The following is a 23,405-nucleotide window of genomic DNA, read 5'->3' as shown; positions in this document are numbered from 1 at the left end:
GTCTAGTGGTGTCCATGCCTCAATGGGAAAGGGCTAACTACACAATATTAGGCAGGTGGTCATGTTATGGCTGATTGGTGTATATTACTTTGATATGACTAGACTGTGAGTGGATAAGGATTGTGTACATGACAATGCAGTGTTAAGAAGTTAAAATTGTGAAATCTGTAAGCTGAAACCTTCCCTTGTTATAACGCCTTATAAACATGAAGTGTTGCCAGTGGTCTCCTGTGTTTCTGTTGCTGCTATATTCTTATAGACAAAGACATCTGATAACATCATTTTATATGAGCAATGGAGGAATGTTGCTTGACATCACATCATAACCTGTCTTTCAGGCAGGACTCCAGGCACATAGTCTAAATATTCTTATTAATCCAAGGAGTCAGGTCAAATGTGGTACTAAGGACATTTTCCTTTCCATTGTCCTCCAAGAGTGGCCGGAAAACCATCAAGTGATTATTCCTGTATCCAAAAATTGTGAGTTACTTTTTCTAAGAACTTGAGAACTAGCAGAGACAGAAAAACGTCACCATGACCATATTAAAACAGATAGTTCTACTTCCTTTTTAAATATGTGATGGATCATAAACCTCTTGACATGACAGACTTGCTTTATTTAGAAAGCAAAATGGCTGGAAAGCCTGATTTATATATTAACCTAAGCTGCCGGAAGTAACGATTCAAGCAGATCATAAAATAGTATATTAATTTGAATCTCAGTCCATAGAATATAGTGCCATTTTGGGTGAAGCCAGGATAGTTATTTACAGCTGCATCTTTGCAGAAAAAACTTTATGGACAGAAGGGGCATACCAAAAGCAGCTGTTTTTAAGCAAGTGTGAACGTTCCTTCTACTGTTCAGCCATGACTACAGTACTAGCCTTGACTACTCAATCTACTGAAGTGCATTCCAAAGTAAAACAATAAATATTTATTTTTGCTTAATACTAAAACAAGGGGAGGTAGTGGGTCCTCAGGCCAACTGCTCCACAAGCAGTGGCTCCGACATCAACAAAATCTTTGGGGAAAAAAAACACGGAAATGTGTGCATATCTACTCATCAGACTTTATTTATCGGACTGGTCTAAGTTATGGTCTTGCAGTACACCCGTGTGTTTTAGGGAAGGTCCTGACAATTTCCAGGGTTGAATGTTGTATGGGACTGCTCTACATGGTGGAAAGAACACGTGTACTGGATTCTGGTTTGTAGCTGGAGAATTATATTAACTTTTTTCAAACTACAATGTCAAAAACTCAATACAAATATGTTTTGTTAAAAGATTTCTTCAGTACCATTTTTACAATTTAAAAAACCCCCAGACATTTAAAAAAGGTTACATGCATATTTTACACGGCGGCAAGCACACAGAAAAAACTAAACATAGATATTGCACAAGTTATGACAATGAACATCAATCCAATCGACAAGGATGAGGAAGGAAGGTCCCAGCTCTCTTGAAAAGAGGATGATAATCATGGCACGTTGACAGTCTTTCTAGGTTCCAGCAGACTGGTTGAGTTAATCTGTTCTGCTATCTACTCATCCACAGCAACTCTGCCAAATCGTCTCGTTCACATGCTGATGACACAGAAAAACCACTGCCTTGACCACAACCCTGGTTGAGTCATGGCTTCATGTATTAAGTGTGTGTGTGTCTGTCTGTGAGCTGTTCTGAGAATAGACAAAGCTGTATCTTTTGTGTGGGCCTCAGAAAATAGCCATCAGCAAGGCATAGTTTATGGGCAGCTCCAGACGCTCCAGTGTTACTGGCAGGACCTGAAGCAATTCAGGGGGGGCGAGGAGGCTGGCTGTGGGGCCGATGCGCTGCAATACACATGCCCCACACATAGGACCTCCATCGTCCGAACTTTCAATCTGCAACACAGAGACAGTCAGTAAGGAACAACGGAGCACGGGAAAGGAGTTCACCAGCTCGAACGCAAAGGCAGGATAACGTGACCGTGAAAACCACTGCCCTTCAGGTCCGGCACTTGCCCTCTGATTGGCCAACCATAAATCCCAGACCTGTCTGAGATGACTTACGTATTTGAACGGTAGTTTGCGCATGGCAAGGGGCCAGTCGGCCGTGATGTGGTACTGACACTCCCGCACTGCGCAGCGTGGGGGCTGGCCTTCTGTTAGCTGCGCCCCAGTCAACTCTGTCCTTAAAAAGTACTCCTGGGGAACAACAGAAAGGTCAAAGTCAAAAGTAGTTAATGGAACTCTCACTAAACATGTGGCAATATTTACTGGAAAAGTCCAGGCAGTCGCCCAGTTAAAGCCTTCCCTTGTCAATCCTGGACTGTATGTGCTCTGGCCTTGAGTTATATCAGAAAAATGACCTGGGCGTCTGTGCTGGGGAATAGCCACAGATCACTATAAATGTATTGCTAACACATTTGAAAACAACGTGGTCGACCACTCAATTTCCTTTTTCCCCCCGGAGGATGGAAACCTAACTTAGAACCTGAGATCATAACCGCAACATCCTGCTTCAAAGGAACAGCACACTTTTTTTAGGCTTTGAGGCAATGTCTGAGTACAGCGCATAGAAAAACATTTGAGAGGAAAAGAAAGACAAGCGGACCATTTCAGGTTTTGATGGACCCAAAGTGAATTTTTTTTTCCCTACTATAAGCTTCCTCAAATGTTATATTTGGCCAGCCACATGAACAGCTGACAAAACAGCGGATTTGCACAGGAATTTCTGCACAAACTGCTGGAAACCATCTCAGGGAAGCTCATCTGCACACTCTTCTCACCAGGGTCTTGACTTGACTGCAGGTTGTCATTAGAGACTTCAATGGGAAAATGCAACAGGCCATAATCAATAGCCTGATCAACTCCATGCGCATCAGATTTGTTGCGCTGCGTGACGCAAGTGGTGGTAAAACTAGATAGTGACTGGTTCTCTGATTGTTACTGAGTGTTGTCTAGCACTCATATTGCCTTTAGCAATTATGCCATTTTAAATAGGAATTCATTCTCAATCAGATTACCTGGCTGGTGAAAGGTGAAATAAAAACAACAAACATGTTCCAAGTTGTGAAATCTAAATTGTTGCATGCTGCTTTCTCTCCAGTATAGTTACAAAGAAATGCAACACAGCCAAAAAGTGCCTTTTGATATACAAACAGAAAATAACAGTGATAGAAGAATGAACATAAAGAGAGCCATAGAAAACAACTGTAGATCGGGGGTTGGGCAAAAGAAAACCAATAATAAAAACATTTCTTTTTTTTACAATTAACGTAGAATGTCAGAGGGTTGGTGAGCCTTAACCCCAACATCCTGCTAGACATTTCTCTTTCTGATTTCAGATTAAGATGGTAAGTATTATTAATGCAACTGGGAAATTCTAAATTCCCCCCGCCCAAACATAGTGTAGTGCCCAAAAATGCTAACTTCACATATTACAATACATGGTACTGTGTAAAGGTTTAAGGCCACCTGTTTAAAGCTATTCATCTGGGCAGTTTCTTTCCAATAATGATTTTACATGGTGGCATGTAAATGTTTTTTTTTGTGTGGAATGAATACCAAATATATATATATATATTTTTTTAAACACACATTGTGCACCAAATGATTGATACTTTAAATACTAACATTATTTGACATTGCTTAAGATGTTGGGACGTTGACTTCATATGAACATCACAGAAAGGAGACTGATGTGGGATTCTCAGATGCGATACGAATCAGACAGATGAGCTGACAGGAAGAGAGGAAGGGCGTAGAGGGGCTGACAGATGTCTACCACATTTACCCCTACTACTATAAAAGCAGACTTTCAAATGGTCTACTAAATTTGTTGTAACCAGAAAACTCTGGTAGTATTATCCCATAGGCCTGATACTTACATAGGCAGCCAGCACCAAGGACTCTATAAGCAATGCCCAAATGCTCCCAAGTGCTACCGATATTCACGTAATTGAATTTGAGTACATTATGATACTGTGTCATCTAGAGAATCCAGTTGGAATCCAGTCTGATAACTCTGGAGTTACCACTGTTACAACTTGCCATCAGCGGAGCCTTGTTTGGGTTTATCAAGGGAACCATCCATCGCCGACAATGCGGACCATATTAAATCTGGTTTCTACAGGCTCGTTGTAGATTTATCTAACTCAAAAAGAACTGTGTTCTCCTTAAATACAACCCAATACTAACTTGCGTTAAAATTTGAACCAAAACTGCTCATTAGATTTAGGTTCATTATATGATTACGGGTTGTGTAAATATTAATAAGCCTATAAGAACAAACGAGCAGTCATTTCCTACCGTCAGTCATAGTGCCTTTCTGCCCTGACTAATTTCTTTATTGTCCTCATGTTCTGTTCAATCAAAAATATCAGATACAACATCTATTAACACTATGGAGAACAATTTGTATTAAAAAAATAAACATTTGCCTGTCTGGAAAATGAAGTCTCTCTCTTACTGCCCAGATCTCTCAAATGAACAGCACAGCACCAGCAACGTATTCCCTATACAGATGCTTAGCCATCTATCAATGATATATTAATGAAAAATCAGTAGTGTAGATGGTATCTTGCTGGGAGCCTAATGCACCTAGTGCACTAATCAACACTTGCAAGGTACAGGAAATACCCCGCCTACAGGGACTGTTTAGGTAACCTATGCCCCTTGCCTTTGGGCGTGGTCTGGGGGTATTAACACAGCCGGGCTACAAGGCAAACAAACAACATTTTCATCAGTTTCGAATATAATCAAGCCTATTATTTTTTTTTATTTAAAATAATGCCTTCACAATAAACAAAGAAAAGTTGTTGCTACAGCCCCATTTATGTGTAGTGAAAAGTGAAGTTGGCATTTGCGCGTCTAGGTAATGGTGTTAGACATTTATGACAGTCAATTAAGGGAGAATTTAATAAGTGATGCTGGGCAAGAAAATAAAAGGTCTACTGAGTTCCAGCCCACATAGCTATATGTTACAAAGGGAAGGCTGAGATGGTCAAGAGACCTGACCAGGTAAATGTGTGTCTCTGTCTTTCTGGGCGTGTGATAAAGCAGAGGCAGAGTAATGTGAGTACATCAGTATACATGCAAGGGGGCGAGCAAACATGTTTCCATAAACCTCTCCAAGTTTTTATTTTCTTGATTTCATCTCCAGAGAACAAGACGTTTTCTTTAGAAACATCTTAGGGTTTTTTTTTCTGGAAAGGGGATATTCGTCTGTTTGCAACCAAACTAAAAGATTTGGCGAGCATCCAGAAAGCAATTAAGGTTATCGGTTTCGCTCAAGGACAACTGGTTTTCTTTCTACTTTTTGGGAACCTGGTTTGAAGCTGTCTGCCTCCTAGCCGTCCATTACAACGGCCTACTGGGGCTGCCGCAAATTAAACAGACAAAGCCAGAACAAATCGAACCAAAAGACACTCACTTTCTCCTCTTTGTGTGGACATATTTGTGACATTTGAGATAGCGATGAGACAGTTTCAAGAACTATGGAAGGGTGCCCATCTGATGTATAGAGCCCACAATGGAACAGTACAGTTTCAAACTCCGCCAGAAACAATCGTGACAACAATACCCAAATAAAGAGAAAGGATTTGTTCCAGCTGTCACAGCGTGGGACAGTAGTTTGGGAACGTCTGCTATAACGGTGGGGCCTCACTGCACACACACTATGGATTTTTTTACGCAGTTTAGTCATATAAACACACCCCAACGAGCAATGAGTAAACCAAACCACCTGCAACATGCCCAAATACTTAAACTCTGCATGACACTGGGCTGATTGGGAGGGGAGCCAGACTGTAGTCATTGCTCGAAAAGTACTATCTGAAAGCCCGTCTAGTGTTTGCCAGAACAACTAAATGAGGAAAACAATGTTTTATCAGAACTTGATTAGCATCCCCTGTTCTGCCAGCCCACAAGACTGCTGCTCAATTAGAGAAAAGCAGGGCCACATGCCAAACGTTTCCCTTACATCTCCATTTATTACAGGCAATGGCTGCCCAACCCTGTTTCTAGAGTGCTACCATTCAGTGTTCTTTCCACCACTTATTGTGCATTCCTGACAGTATCAATTATCTGGATGAAACACTAAATTAGTTAAGTGGGATTGGAGAGACAGAACGCCAGGAACAGACTTAGGCAGCTTAGTATTGGCCATATCCTTTTCTAATGTGGTAATTAAACAATTAACCTAACATAGGAAAAACAATGAAGACTGCAGAAAGAAGTCGGGGCAGATATGTGCTAGGTGCATATGACTGCCTACCGCCTGCGAGTCATGTTGGGTTGTCTTTAAAAACCTTTGTTTACCAGAGCTAAGAATAAGACACATAATTACAACAACTAAACAATTACATCATACAAAGGAATATGCCATTTGTATCATCTTTAAATCGATTTAATATATAAACACGACAGACCATATACAATTTCAGATAAAACAATTACGCTCCTACTGATTCTTTATAACGATTGAAACAAATCTCATTTTCTGCAAAAGGCTTCCATCAAGTCTACTAGCTCCCATCTATTCATTCCTCCTGAAATGGAAGAACTGCCAAACGGGCAAGGAAGCAGTTTCCTTTCCCACCAAGTCAACATGCTCCCAAAATGAAGCAATGGTTTAGCATTGCTGGCACAATGAAGCATTGCTGGCACATCCTTCCCCCAAAAGATTAGAAGCTGTTATTGCAGCAAAATGTGACTTCCAAATATTAGTGGTTGGGAGATGAATATACTCATGCAAGCCACTTATTTCAGTAGATTTTACTTACAAATGTTTCCCACATAATCCCACTGTTACCATATAATATTTAAGTTTACATGTTTTATTATCAAACTGGGAATTAGAGACAGGAATATAGAGGGGTAGAGGATATGGAGTGGAGAAGAATACAGAGGGGTGGATGGGAATAGCAGAGGGTGTAGTGAGGTCAGTGCTCTTACCCCAGCCAGTGTGAGGATGTTAGAGATGTTCTTGGTGATGACCAGAGAGCTCTTGGCTCGCGTCACCGCCACATACAGAAGATTCCACTCATCCTCCGGGATCTCACCTAGAGCCAAATATAATGTACCAGGGATGGAAATAAAAAAATGTGTCCACCGGCCACTGTGGCTGGTGGATATCAAAATCTACCAGCCACTCAATGTTTTTACCAGACACTTTCTTCTTTTTAACCAACAACGTGAAGCGTGTTGACGACATACAGAGCAGTACATTATCAGATTTGTCTCGTCGTAAACTAACCAATCGCGGGACTCCCCATTGTCTGCTTTTCTCCATCGTTCTTTAAACATTTTTTTTTGACTTTCGCCTCTTTGTCCACTGGCTCCTCCTGAAATGTTTTCTCAGCGGACCTCTTAACGCCTGCGATGTAACGGCACATTTTTTTTTATGTGCGCCGCCTCTTAAGTGTACGTAAGAGGATTAGTGCCAAGCAATAATAAAAAAAAATCTAACCATCTCGACAATAAAGTAATTATAATGCGAGATTAAACTCGTTATATTTCGAGAAAAAAAGTCTAAATACAATCTTGAGAATAAACTCATTAAATATCAAGAATAAAGTTTAATAATCCGTCTGAAAATGTAACAAGTTTAATCTCGCATTAAAATAACTTTAATGTCGAGATGGTTTTATTTTTTTTATTATTGCTTGGCACTAATCCTCTTCCGTAAAAGTGTCCGGGTGAAACAGTATGCTATTTTTATTTACCCGCCACGGTGGCCGGTAGGTGAAGCGAGTTTACCCGCCACAACACAAAATCACCCGCATTTGGCTGGTGCTAATTTCCATCCCTGTAATGTACCGTCGAATACATTATCCAATGTTTAGATTGGCTATAGACAAAATCCAAGGGTCTAGGGCCACATTCCAAAAGGTCAATTGGAATATTTATGTATTTTTTTCCAACAGAATGCAAAGTGCATCGTTAACACAGATGAATCGTGGCGCTTCCAAAATACACCCCACTGACCCAACCCGGCAACGTACCTCCTGAGTAGCTGGAAAGCCTGGGTAAGTTGTGTGCGGCACAGGGGACCTTAGCAAAGTCATCAGTGACCACCACGGTGTCAAACTCCAGGCCCTTTGACTTATGGACCGTCCCCAGGATAAAATCTGACCGGCAGAGAGTGGGGGGGGGGGGGGGTGAGAGAAATCCTGGACACTAGTCTGTCAGACACACAAAGTGATTACACTGTGTGCGAGTGTGTACCTGCGTGTTGGGCCTCTCTTTCAGTGCAACTATAGATGCGCTCCACCAGGTCAGGGATGCGGCTGTTGTATTTCTCCACCACAGTGAATTTGCCCTCTAACTCGCGGTCCTCCGTCTTAGTAGCATACATCTTCAGCCCCATGTAGCCTCCAAGGCTCTCCTTGGTGAACCTGCGTATGAACAGGTCTTTGATGCCTAGAGGCCCGGGGGGGGGAAAGAGGACAGACAGTTAGAGGTTTCCACACACTGCAGAGCTAACCCTATATCTCCTAGGGTTGGCCAATGTCTAGAAATACACATTATACTATTGACTTGTCCAAACAGTGTCGTCAGACAGTAAGACCATCCATTTATTGATTCATAGCGGGTTAGTGGTACCCACAGGGCTCAGTCCAAATGTCATTTTGATAACTAAAAGGCATTAGCCTAAGAAATGACAGAACCTTAAAATGCCATTAGAAATGTTGCACTGCTAGACAATCACTTGGCTACACAGAAGTACTCTCCAGAAGTGCAATAAAACTGCGTAAAACATAAAAACACTGTGATGTAATGAGTGTCAAGTGTTCATGACTCACCTCGGGGTCGGTTCTTTTCTGGTTGCATCAGGACCCAAATGTCCATGATTGTGTTCAAGCCAAAGTTCTCCACTCCCTGAAGCAAAGAACAAAGATGACCATGTCTTACAAAAGAGCCACACACACAGTGTGCCGGGTGTGTCTGTCGGTATAGAGACTCACTCCTATGATGTGCAGCCTACAGTGGGGATTGACGTCAGTCAGTTTGACTGCTTGGTCAAACACGGTGACGTTACACCGAGAAAGCACCGCTAGCTTGCCCCGACCAAGACTGGACCCTGTAGTCAGGGGACGCAGGGAGTCCGCAGCCATGCCCTTAACACTGCCTGTGGATGTGCACATACACACACACACACACAGAGAAAACATTACTCTCTAGCTCTTGAGTCTAGAAACACCACAGATGTTTTATAAGAACGACTACACCTAATGTAGCTCCAGAAGTCTAACTCACTCCCACTGGTTCACATGTATGGCTGCATGGCCCAAACCTGGCCTACTGCACTTTCAGATAATGGGAGAAGTATGTAACCTGAATAACAAAGTGTTATTGGCTGGGAGGTTTCTACTGTGTTAGGGCTAATCAGAATCATGGACAGTTGTACAAAATAAACCCGTGCCTTTAACGATCATTGGTGTTGGAAAAAGATCCTGTGTCTCTTTTCACCCACCGTCTTGTTTTCCTCCAACAAGAATCTTCTTCACTTTCTTACACACTTGGAGAATCGTGGCTCCGATGTAGGCAATCTCAGAACCAAACCGAAAGCTCTGAGAACAGAATTAGGGTTGACCAGTTTTAGTCAACAGGCTACGATTTTTTTTGTTAAACAGTTTCAAGACTAAATAATTGCATGATGCGGGATTTTATTTTGGCATTCTAAAGACGGTGTTGGCTACTTTGATTCACCCATCACAATCCATTATGAAAACACAGTGTCATTTGACATTTGTAAAAAGTTACTAATGTATTCTCCCTCCATCAGCCTGCCTGCAACTTTTCATAAATGCATCAGGGAATTTATTATGAAATAAATGGATGGATAGAATCATGGCGTAATGTAATCGATTACACATACACCCTGTGATGTCAGCGCTGTTACTATCCTCAGAACAACAGTTGTGTAAAGTATACAGTTGCAAAATGAAAGTGAAAAACTGTTTTGAAGCTGGTTTGTGTGTATTCTACACTGTCAATGCTACTCATAATTAGACGTGGGTTATTCACGAAATACTATTTTTACAGCACTATGCAGGAATTACAGCACTTAAATGTGGTCCCACCCTTTTTAAGTTACCAAAAGTAATTGGAAAATTGGCTGCTCAGCTGTTCCATGGTCAGGTTTTACCTTCATTACGTAATTTACAAGTACCCAAATAAAAGGTCTAAGTGTAGCATTTCTAGGTTCAAGTGTGGCATTTGCATTAGGAATTTGTTGCTGTTAACCCACAAAATGAAGTCCAAAGAGCAGTTACTGCCAGCGTAGGAAGCCAACATTAGGGTGAAAAATCCAGGGAAAAAACACCAGAAGATCATGGAAAATGACAGCGGTGGATTACAGAAGAATTGGTGAAGGAAAAACCCCTTCATAACAGTTGGCCAGACCTAGAGGCAGGTAAATCTGCGACAAAGTCAACCTTCAAGAGAAGACTTCACCACAGTAAATACAGAGGAATTACCACTGTAGAAGTCATTTCCATGTTGGTGTGTGTGTGTTCCTTTTATTGTTGGGAGTGCGTTGTGTGTGTGTGTGTGTGTGTGTGTGTGTGTGTGTGTAATGGCAATGGCATATAATGGAGAGCATGGCAGCCTGACGAGGAGAGGGAGCAATAGCTTTTGACCTTGCTTACTGACTTGCTTATTTGTTTGTTTGAATTGTCAGTACCTGCATGTTTGTTGGAACCTGTTCCCCAAACTTGTTTTATTTAATTTCTATTGATTTCAAACAATTATTACAGTTAATAAACAAAAAATATTTCATTGAATATCTTTCAGGACATTCAGTTTTGTCAGTTAAATAAGCGTCCAAACAAATCCTCCGACACCAAGAAGTGGCCCTCTATCTGAAGATAAAACAAAGGATATGTGGTCACAATAACTACAATATGAAAACCATAGGTAAGCCTTAAATACAGCAAGACCAGATTAGAGTTTGCCAAAAACATCTGAAAAAGTTTTGGAACAACATCCTGGATCAACAACCCCACAAGAACAAGCAGGCACTGAAGACAACTGCAGTGAAGGCCTGGCAGGGCATCACCAGAGAAGAAACCCAGCATCGGGTGATGCCTATGGGCTCCAGACTTCAGGCAGTCATTTACTGTAAGGATTTGCAACAAAGTATTAAATCTCACATTTAAAATTATGATTGTTAGTCTGCCCAATTAATTTTGAGCCCCTAAAATTATCTAAATAAAACTGTCTAAATATCTACGAACCTGACTGTATGAGCAAAATGGGCTGTGAAATAATGTTGTTTATCCTCTTGATCCGTGATGAAAAACAAAAACTAAAATTCTTAACAGAAATATTTAGTAAAATTTTTGGCACCCCTTCATTTAATATTTTGTGCAACCTGACTTTGCCAAGATGACAGCTCTGAGTCTTTTCCAACAACAGGTAACGAGGTTGGAGAACACATGACAAGGCATCTGGGAACATTCCTCCATACAGAATCTGAGTTCCATGTTTGTGGACTTCTCATCTCACAGGTTCTCTTTGGGGTTTAGGTCTGGGGACTTAGATGGTCATGGCAAAACCTTGTGGTCAGTGAACCATTTGGATCCTTATTCTGCAGGAAGATCCAATCATGGCCCAGTTGAAGCTTCCTGGCAGAGGCAGTCAGGTTTTGATTGAATATCTGCTGGTACAAGATGGAGTCTATGATACCATGTATCCTAACAAGTTGTCCAGGGCCTTTGGGAGAAAAACAGCCCCACAACATCAAAGAGCCACCACAATACTTCACAGTGGGGATTCTGTACTTTGTTGCATGGCTATCTTTCTCTCTGTGCCAAAACCATTCTGGTCTTTGTTTCCAAAAAGCTCAATTTCAGTCTCATCTGACCATAAAACCCAGTTCCATTAAAAGTACCAGTAACGTTTGACAAACTGTAGCCGCTTGAGTTTGATGACACCAAATGCTTGTTATGGCAACCCCCCGAAACAATTTGTGGTTATATAGGTTGCATCTGACTGTGGTTTTGTTGACTTCCTGACCCCAAGACCCAACTCACTTTTGCTATTCTCCAGTTGTAATCATTGGAGATTCTTTGTCCACTAAAACGAGGGTCAATATAGACACACGTCCTCTTCCAGGCAAGTTGCACTAAATTTAATTATTCCCCCCAAAGGAATTGGGGACCGTTGAGCTATTTTCTTATAGGCATTTCCTGATTTTTGCAGCCCAACAACCTTTTTTGCACATAATTACTGTATTCACTGGTCTTTCCCATGGTAATGGATGACTATGGCAATATGCGTCACCTCATATTTATGACGCAAAGAAACAGGATGTAATGGCTTACAAATTAAGTGTTCTTAATCACTCAGATAAACTTAAAAAATTTAAATATGAAGGGGGATTTACTTCCATTAGATATCACTCATAAGAATTTCTAGGGCTCCCAATGATTGTGGCATGACAAGTTTGAGAAAAACGATATATCAAATATTTTACTTCCATTAAAATGAATATTTTTTAAATGAAGGGGTACCAATAATTGTGGGAAAAATGTTTCAATTTTACTTCAAAAATTGGCTAGAAACCGTATCCCTTCAATCGGTTTTGCAGTATTTTTTGGCCCCAAATAGTATTTAATTCCCTCAAGTGTTTTTTCTTCTTCATGTGGCCACTGTAGTGGGGAAAGGTCATATGTCTTTAATTAAATTCTGGGGAATGATTTCCAGTTGTGTTTCAGTGAGAGAAAGACAGAATGGAGTGAAGGGAATAGGCGGACCAAGCTAGGACTAACCCCACTCCCTACCTCTCCCTTCACAGCACAGTCAGGCCACATGAGTATTTATGTTAAGGATATTTATCTGGGACAAAGTGCATATCTGCTCACAGAACCACTTCATATAACAGAGTATGTTTATGGTCAGAAGGAAATCCAGTGCTTAGACAACACCAGGCAGCCATCTGTTGACTACAAGGGATATTTGACTGATTGGTAGAACCATGTTTCGGTACAGTAATGGTTCCATACAAACAGACAATTAAGACAGTCTTTGGGCTTGTTGGAGATCACTGACTTACGTCTGTTACTCATTCTATTCATGTTTCTTTTAACTTCATTTCGAACAATGTGAAGTTTATAACAAATAAACACTTAGAATTGTATGAAGCCATTTGTCTGAGCACTATCTGGTGGCCTAAGTCTTCTGCACAGTACTGTACAAGACAATTAAGACCATAATGCACTGAGAATAAGAAGACTGGAGAATTGCTAAATCTTTACAGTCATTTAGTGATCAAAATACTCTGGAAATCCATGAGGACAAAGGAGCTGTGCCCTCCACCATGCTCTGTACCTTCTGAAGGAGAACCAAACTCAAAGTTGCTCCATCAACAGTTGGGAAACATAACAGCGGCTACCAGAGTGACCAACGGGTGCCATAACTTAACATATCAAGGCTGGAAACAAACATTTCGCAAGAGAATGATGGTTGTGAACCATTTGTACCCAGAAATGGTTTCACGGCGTTGTCAAGTAACATATAGTGCCCACCTCTTACCTTGAGGGGGGGGGCACTGTGTTTTGTTATAAGACTGTATGATGTGTAATTTAAGAAAAACAGCCAGATACTTTAAGCAGACATATCTGATACAGAAATTGGCAGCCAGCACCATGGGTCTGTATGTCATTGCTACAGTGTTCTCTGCAGATTTTGATGTAATTATTATTCATAGTAAGCAGGCAAATAATGTTACATTTGATTAAATCTTTTACAACTCCGGTAGACTCCAAATCCCACATTGCAGTGTCATTTATAGATAGGCTAGTTGACTCTAGTTGAACATTTTCCTTAAATGATCAACTTTTTTTAGTACTTTGTGTGGGTGTGTGTGTGTGTGTCTAAAGAATTTATAGCAAACAGATGGGAGCTTGATAAAAAAAAACAGACGAGAAGCTTGACTCTTAGGTTTTAAGACTTAAAACCTAAGAGTCAAGCTTCTCGTCTGTTTTTTTTTTTATCAAGCTCCCATCTGTTTGCTATAAATTTAAGTGAATGCTAGTCTTCAAATGAATGTGTTAATAACCAAATGAATTAGGAAATAACTTAAGAAGCAGTCATTCTAATGAATAGATGACATTTTCATCTGTGTGTACCTGGGTGAGGTAGTAGAGATGTGTGTGTTCCACCAGGTGTAGGGCATTGACAGCTCCCCTAAACGTGTAGATCTGTTGGTGAGGGTCTCCCACAAGGATCTTCCCACAGTGCTGATGCAGCATAATGTCCATGATGGCTAACACAAACACACACACACACACACACAGGTTTGTATGGCTATACTCATGGGGACCAGAAAATAGAAATTGCATGCTCCCTTGGCTTAATCCTAAACCTAACCCTTACCCTAACACTAATCTAAACCTAACCTCAACATTTATGCCTAACCTTTACCTAGATGTAATGCCTAACCTTAACCCTAAACCTAACCAACAACGCCTGGACCTTAAAGAAATCCCAATTCTAACTCTGAAATGAATTGGAAGTTTCACCCTAAACCCTTAGCCGGAAATTGACTTTTGCCTCAAGGGGACAGGCAAAAGGTCCCCATGAGTCAAATGTTTGCAGGTTTTACTATACTCATATACACTCACCTAAAGGATTATTACGAACACCATACTAATATTGTGTTTGACCCCCTTTCGCCTTCAGAACTGCCTTAATTCTACGTGGCATTGATTCAACAAGGTGCTGAAAGCATTCTTTAGGAATGTTGGTCCATATTGATAGGATAGCATCTTGCAGTTGATGGAGATTTGTGGGATGCACATCCAGGGCACAAAGCTCCCATTCCACCACATCCCAAAGATGCTCTATTGGGTTGAGATCTGGTGACTGTGGGGGCCATTTCAGTACAGTGAACTCATTGTCATGTTCAAGAAACCAATTTGAAATGATTCGAGCTTTGTGACATGGTCCATTATCCTGCTGGAAGTAGCCATCAGAGGATGGGTACATGGTGGTCATAAAGGGATGCACATGGTCAGAAACAATGCTCAGGTAGACCGTGGTATTTAAACAATGCCCAATTGGCACTAAGGGGCCTAAAGTGTGCCAAGAAAACATCCCCCACACCATTACACCACCACCACCAGCCTGCACAGTGGTAACAAGGCATGATTGATCCATGTTCTCATTCTGTTTAAGCCAAATTCTGACTCTACCATCTGAATGTCTCAACATCCGCCTCAAGGTTGTGTGTGTTGTGGCTTCACAAATGCTTTGCTGCATACCTCGGTTGTAACGAGTGGTTATTTCAGTCAAAGTTGCTCTTCAATCAGCCTGAATCAGTCGGCCCATTCTCCTCTGACCTCTAGCATCAACAAGGCATTTTCGCCCACAGGACTGCCGCATACTGGATGTTTTCCCCTTTTCACACCATTCTTTGTAAACCCTAGAAATTGTTGTGCGTGAAAATCCCAGTAACTGAGCAGATTGTGAAATACTGAGACCGGCCCGTCTGGCACCAACAACCATGCCACGCTCAAAATTGCTTAAATCACCTTTCTTTCCCATTCTGACATTCAGCTTGGAGTTCAGGAGATTGTCTTGAACAGGACCACACCCCTAAATGCATTGAAGCAACTGCCATGTGATTGGTTGATTAGATAATTGCATTAATGAGAAATTGAACAGGTGTTCCTAATAATCCTTTAGATGAGTGTATGTATATGTATATGTATATATATATATATCTCTCTCTCTCTATACCTGGAGTGCAGTCTTGTGCCTCGTCTATGAAGATGACATCATACTGGTCCAGACATGGTCTCTGCAGCTGCCACAGCTTCAGATAACCTGGAGACATTCAATGAGGGCCCAATCCTAATACTCTTTCACACACTCCAAATTTCATACCTCACATAAATGACAATATACACTCAAGTTTTTTTCAACATAAATATTGAGAAAATACATTACAAAAATATGTGAAAAATTTTGGGGTTTACCATCATGGGTCATGTGGTATGCAGACTCCCTTGTCTCTTCTAAGGCAACCATTTTGTCCCAGATCCTCTGGGCATCTCTCACAAACATCTGCAAGAGACAGTTGTTCAACAGTGGATATGAGCTGTGGTTGAAAGGGGTTAGTTTTAAAGGATGACGCATACCTGTTTTTCTTGGTGGTCAGGCGTGGTCACTGAACCTCTTGTGTTGGTGTAAGAGTCTGGGACGTGGTTGGTGTTGACGTGTGTGTCGGCCGATGACATGTAGGTGTTAAGGGTCCGGGTGACCACCTTGGCGTTGACAAAGCCCCTGCGGCCCTCAGGAAGCACCCAGGCTAAAGAGAAGGGCTTCACGTTTCCTGACAACTTCTTCAACTCCTGGTACCTGTGAGAGATGGGTGACAGACATCAACTGCTGAGCAAATGGATGACTGATTTAACAATGGATTGAAAATGTTACTGAAACTCTGGAGAGACAGCCTTTTGGACACAACCTGGTCAGGTCAGACAGACTGCTAAACAAATGGCATAAAAGCCAGCAGAGTTTTCAATCTCACCAAAGGTATATCTGACGGTGTGGAGATGCTATTCTTAGCAGGCTGAATTTGTATTGAAACATCTGTTTCTAAGCTTTTCACTCATACAGCACATAGGAATGCATTTCAATGTCTTTCAGGGGTGGGGTTATGACTCCCGCTAAATAAATACAGGAGAGTGAGACAGTGGTTTTGAGCTGGATGAGCCTCAAAGCCTCATGACCAAGGTTTTGCTATTAACACAGTGCAATATTGAACTAAATCAACAGGGACTGAAAAGTGCTGTGCCCAATGCCAATATTCTCCAGCAGCCATGGTTACAATTCATTATATTCTATGATCACACAACAAGCAGCCTACTGTATGGCTATACTGAGGGGAAAGATCAATATCTTATTAACATAACATTTAATCATTAAATCCCTAACATGACTTTAGGTAAAGAGCAGTACACCAAAACAGCTCTGAGGCCAATCTGTTTGCATCAATTCAGCGACGATACCCCATGATTCCTTGCTAGTCAAGCTCTATCTGTGGAGATCAAACCACGTGCAGCTCACTGAACAGAGCGGAACTACTGGGAGTGGCCCTCAACTGCGTGCATGTTCGCCCGACATAGAAGCAGAAGCTGATCAGACAGAAACTCATTGACAGCGTTGGACAGACCTCTTTCCGACAGCTCTGAAGGCCATGGAGTGGACGGTCTTGCAGTCCACATTTGCCGGGAACCAGCGTTGGGCCTGGTTTGCCACTGACTTGTTAAAGGCCATATAGAGGAATCGGAGGTGTGGCCTCTGCTGGGCATACCGAACCAGCGTTGAGGTCTTCCCTGTCCCTGAAACACAGTAAACACCTTTAATCTCCACACCCATACAACAAAATCCTCAGACAAAAACCTTTATCTAAAAAATACAATTAATGAGGTACGGCGGACAACGGCCAAAAGGGCAAGCAGGAAACGTCAGAGTGTATGAACGACACAGCTCGGCAGCTGGGTGCCCTACCCACTACCCAGTTGGTAGTAGCTTTACCAAGGTCATTCCAAAAAGCAGGGAGTATCAAGGTATCCATGGTGATGGATAATTTAAGTAGAATACTGCATAATAATACTGGATAATTTAAACTGAATAATTTAGGATTATTGAACAAAGTAGCCATTATTTTACCACTGAATAAATTAATGAAACGATAATGGATTACCCTTTTAAAAGGCCTGTAAACTTGACCAAAATTAAACCCAATTTCCTGCCTCAGCTGAGATTTTAGTCGATGCTACAGGCATGCACTTAATTCTCTTTAACACAAATAAAACTTCCATGTTACACAATCACGCAACTGACAAAAAACAGCAAAACCAGTGAACCTTGTGCAGTGCAAAAGGAGGAACAATGTTAAGTGGCCTTTTCCCCAGATCGGAGGTGTACTAACAAACACTGCATGTTTACCAGTTAGTCAACTATGTAAAAAGACAAAAGAAATATACTGAACTAGCTTATAAAGATAAATACTACTTTCTGTAAGCCAATCTAATGTCATAAAACTAAAAACATAATAATAGCTACTGTAGTTGCAGTCAAAACCAACAGTAAACTAGAATAATTCAATATAATGCAGTCCAGAGATGCAGATATTTTGAAAGTAATTTTTAGTCAAGTCACACTCAGCTGTGTTTTATATCTATTGTGCATCACACCATTCCTATCACATCATTCCTTTAAAAAACAGTCCCATCCACCACACCTAAAATTAAGCGCAGATTAAAGCTCAAACAACAAATAGCAAGTGCAAAAATGGCATACATTATCATCATCTGGAATCTTCTTATTATATCACTTTGGTATATGGATTTCCCATATGATCACACCAATCTCAGATCCATGGCCACCATGCATAATCCGACAAATTATGAACTACATCATTATGTATCCCCTTGGGTAATCGGATTGCAGAAAAATCCCTGAAGACCTTTAACAAACACACAGGTCAATATCACAATGGGAAGTGGGGTTGACCATTTGTGAATGTTTCCACTTGAACAGTGCAGAAACTGTCAGCATATAAGAATAGAACTTTCATTCTCATCTTGAAATGAATAATCACACTGGCCCCTCATTTATCATTCTTGCGTAGAAACGGGCGTATATGTTGGCGTAAGATTTTGCTTACACTCCTCTCACCGCCTGATTTATGAAGCTGTGCGTACCTTTAAAATCCAGGTGTACGCAATACCTGCCCTTGATAAATGGCGCAGCTGAAAAAGACCGTCATTAGAATAACACGCCCCTATATATTTAAGTCTCCGCTTCCCCACGCCCTCATTTTACGCCATGGACACACGGAAGACGGCAAAAAGGAGAAACTTCTCTGACGTGGAGATTGAGACGATCCCCAGGGAGGTAGAAAGAAATACAATTGTTTTATTTGGCAGTTTAAAAAGCGGAATAAAAGATGATGTGATGTGGAGTACCATTCATTCACATTAATAATTACAATTTGTAATATTCGTCTTATTATTTTATGATATTTATTATTAATGACGTTTATTGTTATTTAGAAGAAGAATGTCGTTATTATTATTATTTCTATTATTATTATTTAAAAGAAGAAGAATGTCATTTTTATTATTTCGTCAGTCTGAATTATATTTTGGTCATAAAAAGCCTTTTATTATTGAACCCAGTCCGTGCGCAACTGCCGGGCCTAACCCTGAAATGTCATGTAAAGCGCACAGGCTCGCATCTGAAGGAATACATATAAATCAAGTGCTTTGGTAAAGTCACCCAAATTAAACATTGAAGTCCATGTTGCACAAAAATAAACACTGAAGTTTGTAATTATTATGTTGTTGTTTTTTTTTTTTACAGTGGGTCATAATATATCATATCCTTTAGTTTGTCTGTGCGTTAGGATTTTTTTTTCTGCACATTTCCGCACTAACTCAAAACGTGCGTACACCACCTCCTGAGCTGGCGTAGGATTTGAGAGTGCCGTACGCCAACGTCCATATTGATAAATCTCAAAGTCACCGTGGTTTTGGGTGTACGCTGGAAATTTGGTGTAAGCACTTTTGATAAATGAGGGCCACTCTGAGCAGAACATCAAGGATGAGTGTGCCCTCTAGTGACAATTAAGGGAATGAAAGCAAAAGTACCAGCTCTATATTGGACATCAATTCTGTTAAGAGAAAACAACACAAATAGCTGCAGCATGAAGCTTGTAGCAGTGATCAAGTGCTACCTGCAAAGGCAATGATCTTCATCACATGGTGTCGCTGGATCTCGTGGTTGAGGATCTTCTGTTGCTCATGGGTCATTTGAATCAGGGTTTGCCTGGGAGAGACAGAGGACCACACATGAAACCAGGGAAAGACTGATTAGTTGAAAATATCTCCTTCCACTAAGCGGTCAGTCCTCACCCGTTCTGACTACTTGGCAGCGCCGTCGGAGCGTTCTCCAACAGATGAAGGACATAGAAGATATTGTAGTGCCATCTGGAATGTCGGAAGGAAAAAGGTAGAATGGAAGACAGACAGTCAGAATCTTCTGAAGGGGCATACTGTAGCTTAAATCAGTCTTTACCTGTTACTGATGTTGATGTTGTTTCTTCTCATGGCGAGCAGCATAGTTGCCATAGCACTGAGGTACTCTGTAATGGCGCTGGCTGAAGGCAGGCAGCCTCTAAGATGAGCCACCAGGTCCAGAACATCTCCAACCCCGTCACACAGCACCAGAAGCAATGCCATCGCCGCCCACGGGTTAGGGCCCTGACACACCCACAGATCGTTAAGACCAGGCCAGACATTCAGTTGGTCCAGGAATATGCAGAAGTGTGTAGTTACTAGGGGGGATCAATACAGTATAGTACTGCCACTTTAACCCCCCGTTGCATTTTGATACACTGACACCAAGATTTTTTTTTTTTTATTGACATTAGATATTTTGGATATTAAGAATATCCAGTATACCCCCCATTACTTGTTTTTCAAAATACTTATTCTTAGGAAACACTACACACCATTTTAATGAGTTTTGCGTAATAAAATTGTAGTAACTTTTAAATGTTTTCTCATTGGCTGTTATTAGGTCAGTAACTGCATTTAACCTGCAGCACAAGAGCTCCCTTTAGATGTCTTAAACGAACACTGTTCAGTGTTCACCATGACCAACATGTTTTATATGAAAGTAGTGCATTTTTTTATTATTTGCCCTTATGTGAATGACTATCAATGAGATAAACTACAAATGATTTAAGTGAATAATGAATCGCAAAATGTTATTTCAATACTAAGCATTTCCCAAAACAAAGACTTGAGATATTATCGTATTGTGACCCAAATATCATTATAATGTCATATCGTGAGGAACCAGGGAATTCTCATCACTAATAATTACGTACCCCCTCAATGCCCCCCAGTTTGGGGAGTCTGTTTTTGATGCAGGCTTCAGCCTGAGGGAACAGGCGATGTCTCCTTAAACTCTGTAACACTGCATCAGGTTTCACCCTCTGAATGGGCTTATACTGCGCCATGAACCTACAACACACAGACAAGCTGAGTCTCAAGTAAAGTGAACAGAAAACGGCCAAAGTCAGAGTCCTTACTCGACGACGTGCAGGACGCATTCCGGGTCATTCTTTTTGATTCTGTGGGTCTCCAGGATGCCATTGATCTTCTTCACTGCTTCCCTCTCCTTTTTCGTGTATCGGTAATATAGCTTCTTCCAGGGTACAAACTACAGACGAGCCAAAGTCACAAAAAAATTTATCTACACAGGAAATTTCTAATCAGCTTCACACAGGCAAAACGGTACAAAGCCAAGCCCCTGTCCCTCCCCCAAGCCCCTGTCCCTCCCCCAAGCCCCTGTCCCTCCCCCAAGCCCCTGTCCCTCCCCCAAGTCCCTGTCCCTCCCCCAAGTCCCTGTCCCTCCCCCTGCCCCCCAGGCTCTCACCAGTGGCTGGGTAACAATGTTCCTCCACCGGTGGCAAACCAGGCTGACATGACAGTAGAGGTCCTCTGTGGGCAGGAGGCTCAGCACCATGCTCAGCACCTCCTCTGGGAGGTCATCCACGTGTCCCTGCGGCTGGGTCAGGACCCTGCTGCTGCCCAACAGGCCATAGTGGGCATCAGGCAGAGCCTCCACCTCCTCTTCCTCCTCCTTAGGGTGGTTCATACAGGCTGGATCTGAGGCACAGCGCTCAAAATCTTCATCGTCCCCAAACATGTCCGTTGTCAGCCCCTCCAAATAGTCAACCTCATCCTCAGGCTCCTCCTTTATAGGGGTATCCAGCACCTCCTCCTCCTCCTCAAAGAGCTCCTTTTTGGGAATGAGCTCTACATTGAGACCATGAGTCTTTATGGAGCATGAGGCCTGGGCCAAGGCTGCTTTCCTAGGACTGACCACACCAGTCAAAGGGAAGAACTGAGTGATGTCCCGTTGCTGCTCATCTCTACTCAAATCTGACATCCAGACAGGAGAAGAAAGAGAGGGTGGTGATAATGAAATCATGCATACACCTTTTACATCATCGCCATCATCACTTCAGGTCTTCAGAGTACGGAATAATTTTAGAACACAGACAGATATATTCCCAGTACCTCTCTTTTTTCTCTTTGTTGGAGTTCTGGGGTATAACCCCTTGTTGGAGTCTGAAGTGCTGTGCATGTAACTGACATGGTGGGGCTGTGTCAGGGGTTTGCTGCCCTCTAGTCTTCGACTCATTTCTGCGCACTCCACAGAGTTCAAGTGCCTTCGCTTGGCTTTTCCTGCAACATAACCACAGCAAAGTACATATATAACCCACTGTGAGTTAGGAGATCAAGAGCGTTATTGACTGCATTAACGTTTTTTCTTCGTACTGTCCTCCCGTCGGAATCGAACACTTGGCATGGCTTACCAACTAAGCTACAAGGGACTCGCATGCTTTCAATCTAACCAACCTACAACATATATCATGCGGCACCAGTCCTGTGTTAAAATTCACTGAGAAGCTAACTTTACAGTAGCCCTAAAATAGCGTTTGGGTTAGTTTATTTTAAGTACATCCTCACACAATCACAAACCAGTACCTTTAGTGGATGACTCCATGTTTTGGTCGATTAATGCTTAGAATTTAATGCCCCAAAAACTAAGCCTTAGCTAGCTAGCTAGCTATCCCGAGTACTCAAACAACAGCTAGGCAAGTTGCCTAGACCGTGTTTGTCTGCAAATATTCGGTGCCAACCCTTGCATGTTTACTTCTGCTTGAAAACAATGCACTAACACCATGCCTAACATTTTGGTTTTAACTTTTGCAACTCTGTTTGGGTTAGGTTATCCAAACTAGCGTTGATCGTCTGCTGGTTCTTCTTCCTTGGTTAATTTAAGGAGGTTCGAGTTCGTTGCTTTGGACAGCGCCAACTAGCAGTCAGTAAGAGACTAGCACAAAACAGAGCCTGGAACGATTTAGATTCTACTTTATTGTCATTGAACAGTAAAAGTAATTGTATATTACAAGTGGAATGTATAGATGTGCAGTACATGGCAATACTAAATATGCAATTAAGGCAAATGGAGGAGGTCAGAAAATAGTGTTAAGTATAGTGTTAAGTATTAAGTATAAGTATAGTGTGTGTGTGTGTGTATAGTGTTAAGTATAGTGTATAGTGTTAAGTATAGTGTATGTTACTATACTTAACACAAGAGGGCACAAGTGGGATAATAGTGGTGCGGGTACAAATGGCAATTCTAAATGGCATTCTAAATGTGCAATTGAGGCAAATTGAAGGAGTAAGGTAGCATGTTCAACTGCAGAGATACAGTATCTCACAAAAGTGAGTACACCCCTTACATTTTTGTAAATATTTGATTATATCTTTTCATGTGACAACACTGAATAAATGACACTTTGCTACAATGTAAAGTAATGAGT

General features: G+C 41.5%; 1 protein-coding gene across 2 annotated transcripts; it reads right to left on the bottom strand.

Moving 5' to 3' along the window:
• Positions 1-1,049: 1,049 nt before the first annotated feature.
• fbxo18 (F-box DNA helicase 1) lies at positions 1,050-22,891 on the bottom strand. Of its 2 annotated transcripts, XM_010901301.4 has the most exons (21): positions 22,564-22,890; positions 22,093-22,260; positions 21,446-21,954; positions 21,099-21,229; positions 20,895-21,030; positions 20,078-20,262; positions 19,915-19,989; positions 19,737-19,828; positions 17,166-17,334; positions 16,129-16,348; positions 15,967-16,054; positions 15,728-15,814; positions 14,116-14,252; positions 9,456-9,552; positions 8,947-9,110; positions 8,785-8,860; positions 8,207-8,401; positions 7,984-8,109; positions 6,935-7,041; positions 2,048-2,182; positions 1,050-1,879 (listed from the first exon to the last, which is right to left on the bottom strand). In XM_010901301.4, exons 1-21 carry the CDS (start codon positions 22,580-22,582, stop codon positions 1,712-1,714), a joined length of 3,084 nt encoding a protein of 1,027 aa, XP_010899603.2. In that variant the 5' UTR covers positions 22,583-22,890; the 3' UTR covers positions 1,050-1,711. The 2 variants fall into 2 exon arrangements, with proteins under 2 accessions (XP_010899603.2, XP_010899604.2); XM_010901302.3 differs by lacking the exon at positions 15,728-15,814 and having other exon boundaries at positions 22,564-22,891.
• Positions 22,892-23,405: the final 514 nt, after the last annotated feature.

This window comes from Esox lucius, chromosome 23 (assembly GCF_011004845.1).
Source record: "Esox lucius isolate fEsoLuc1 chromosome 23, fEsoLuc1.pri, whole genome shotgun sequence".
NCBI classification, from domain to species: Eukaryota; Metazoa; Chordata; class Actinopteri; order Esociformes; family Esocidae; genus Esox; species Esox lucius.
The sequence above is the reverse complement of the archived record's forward strand: the minus strand, read 5'-3'. Positions and strand labels throughout refer to the sequence as shown.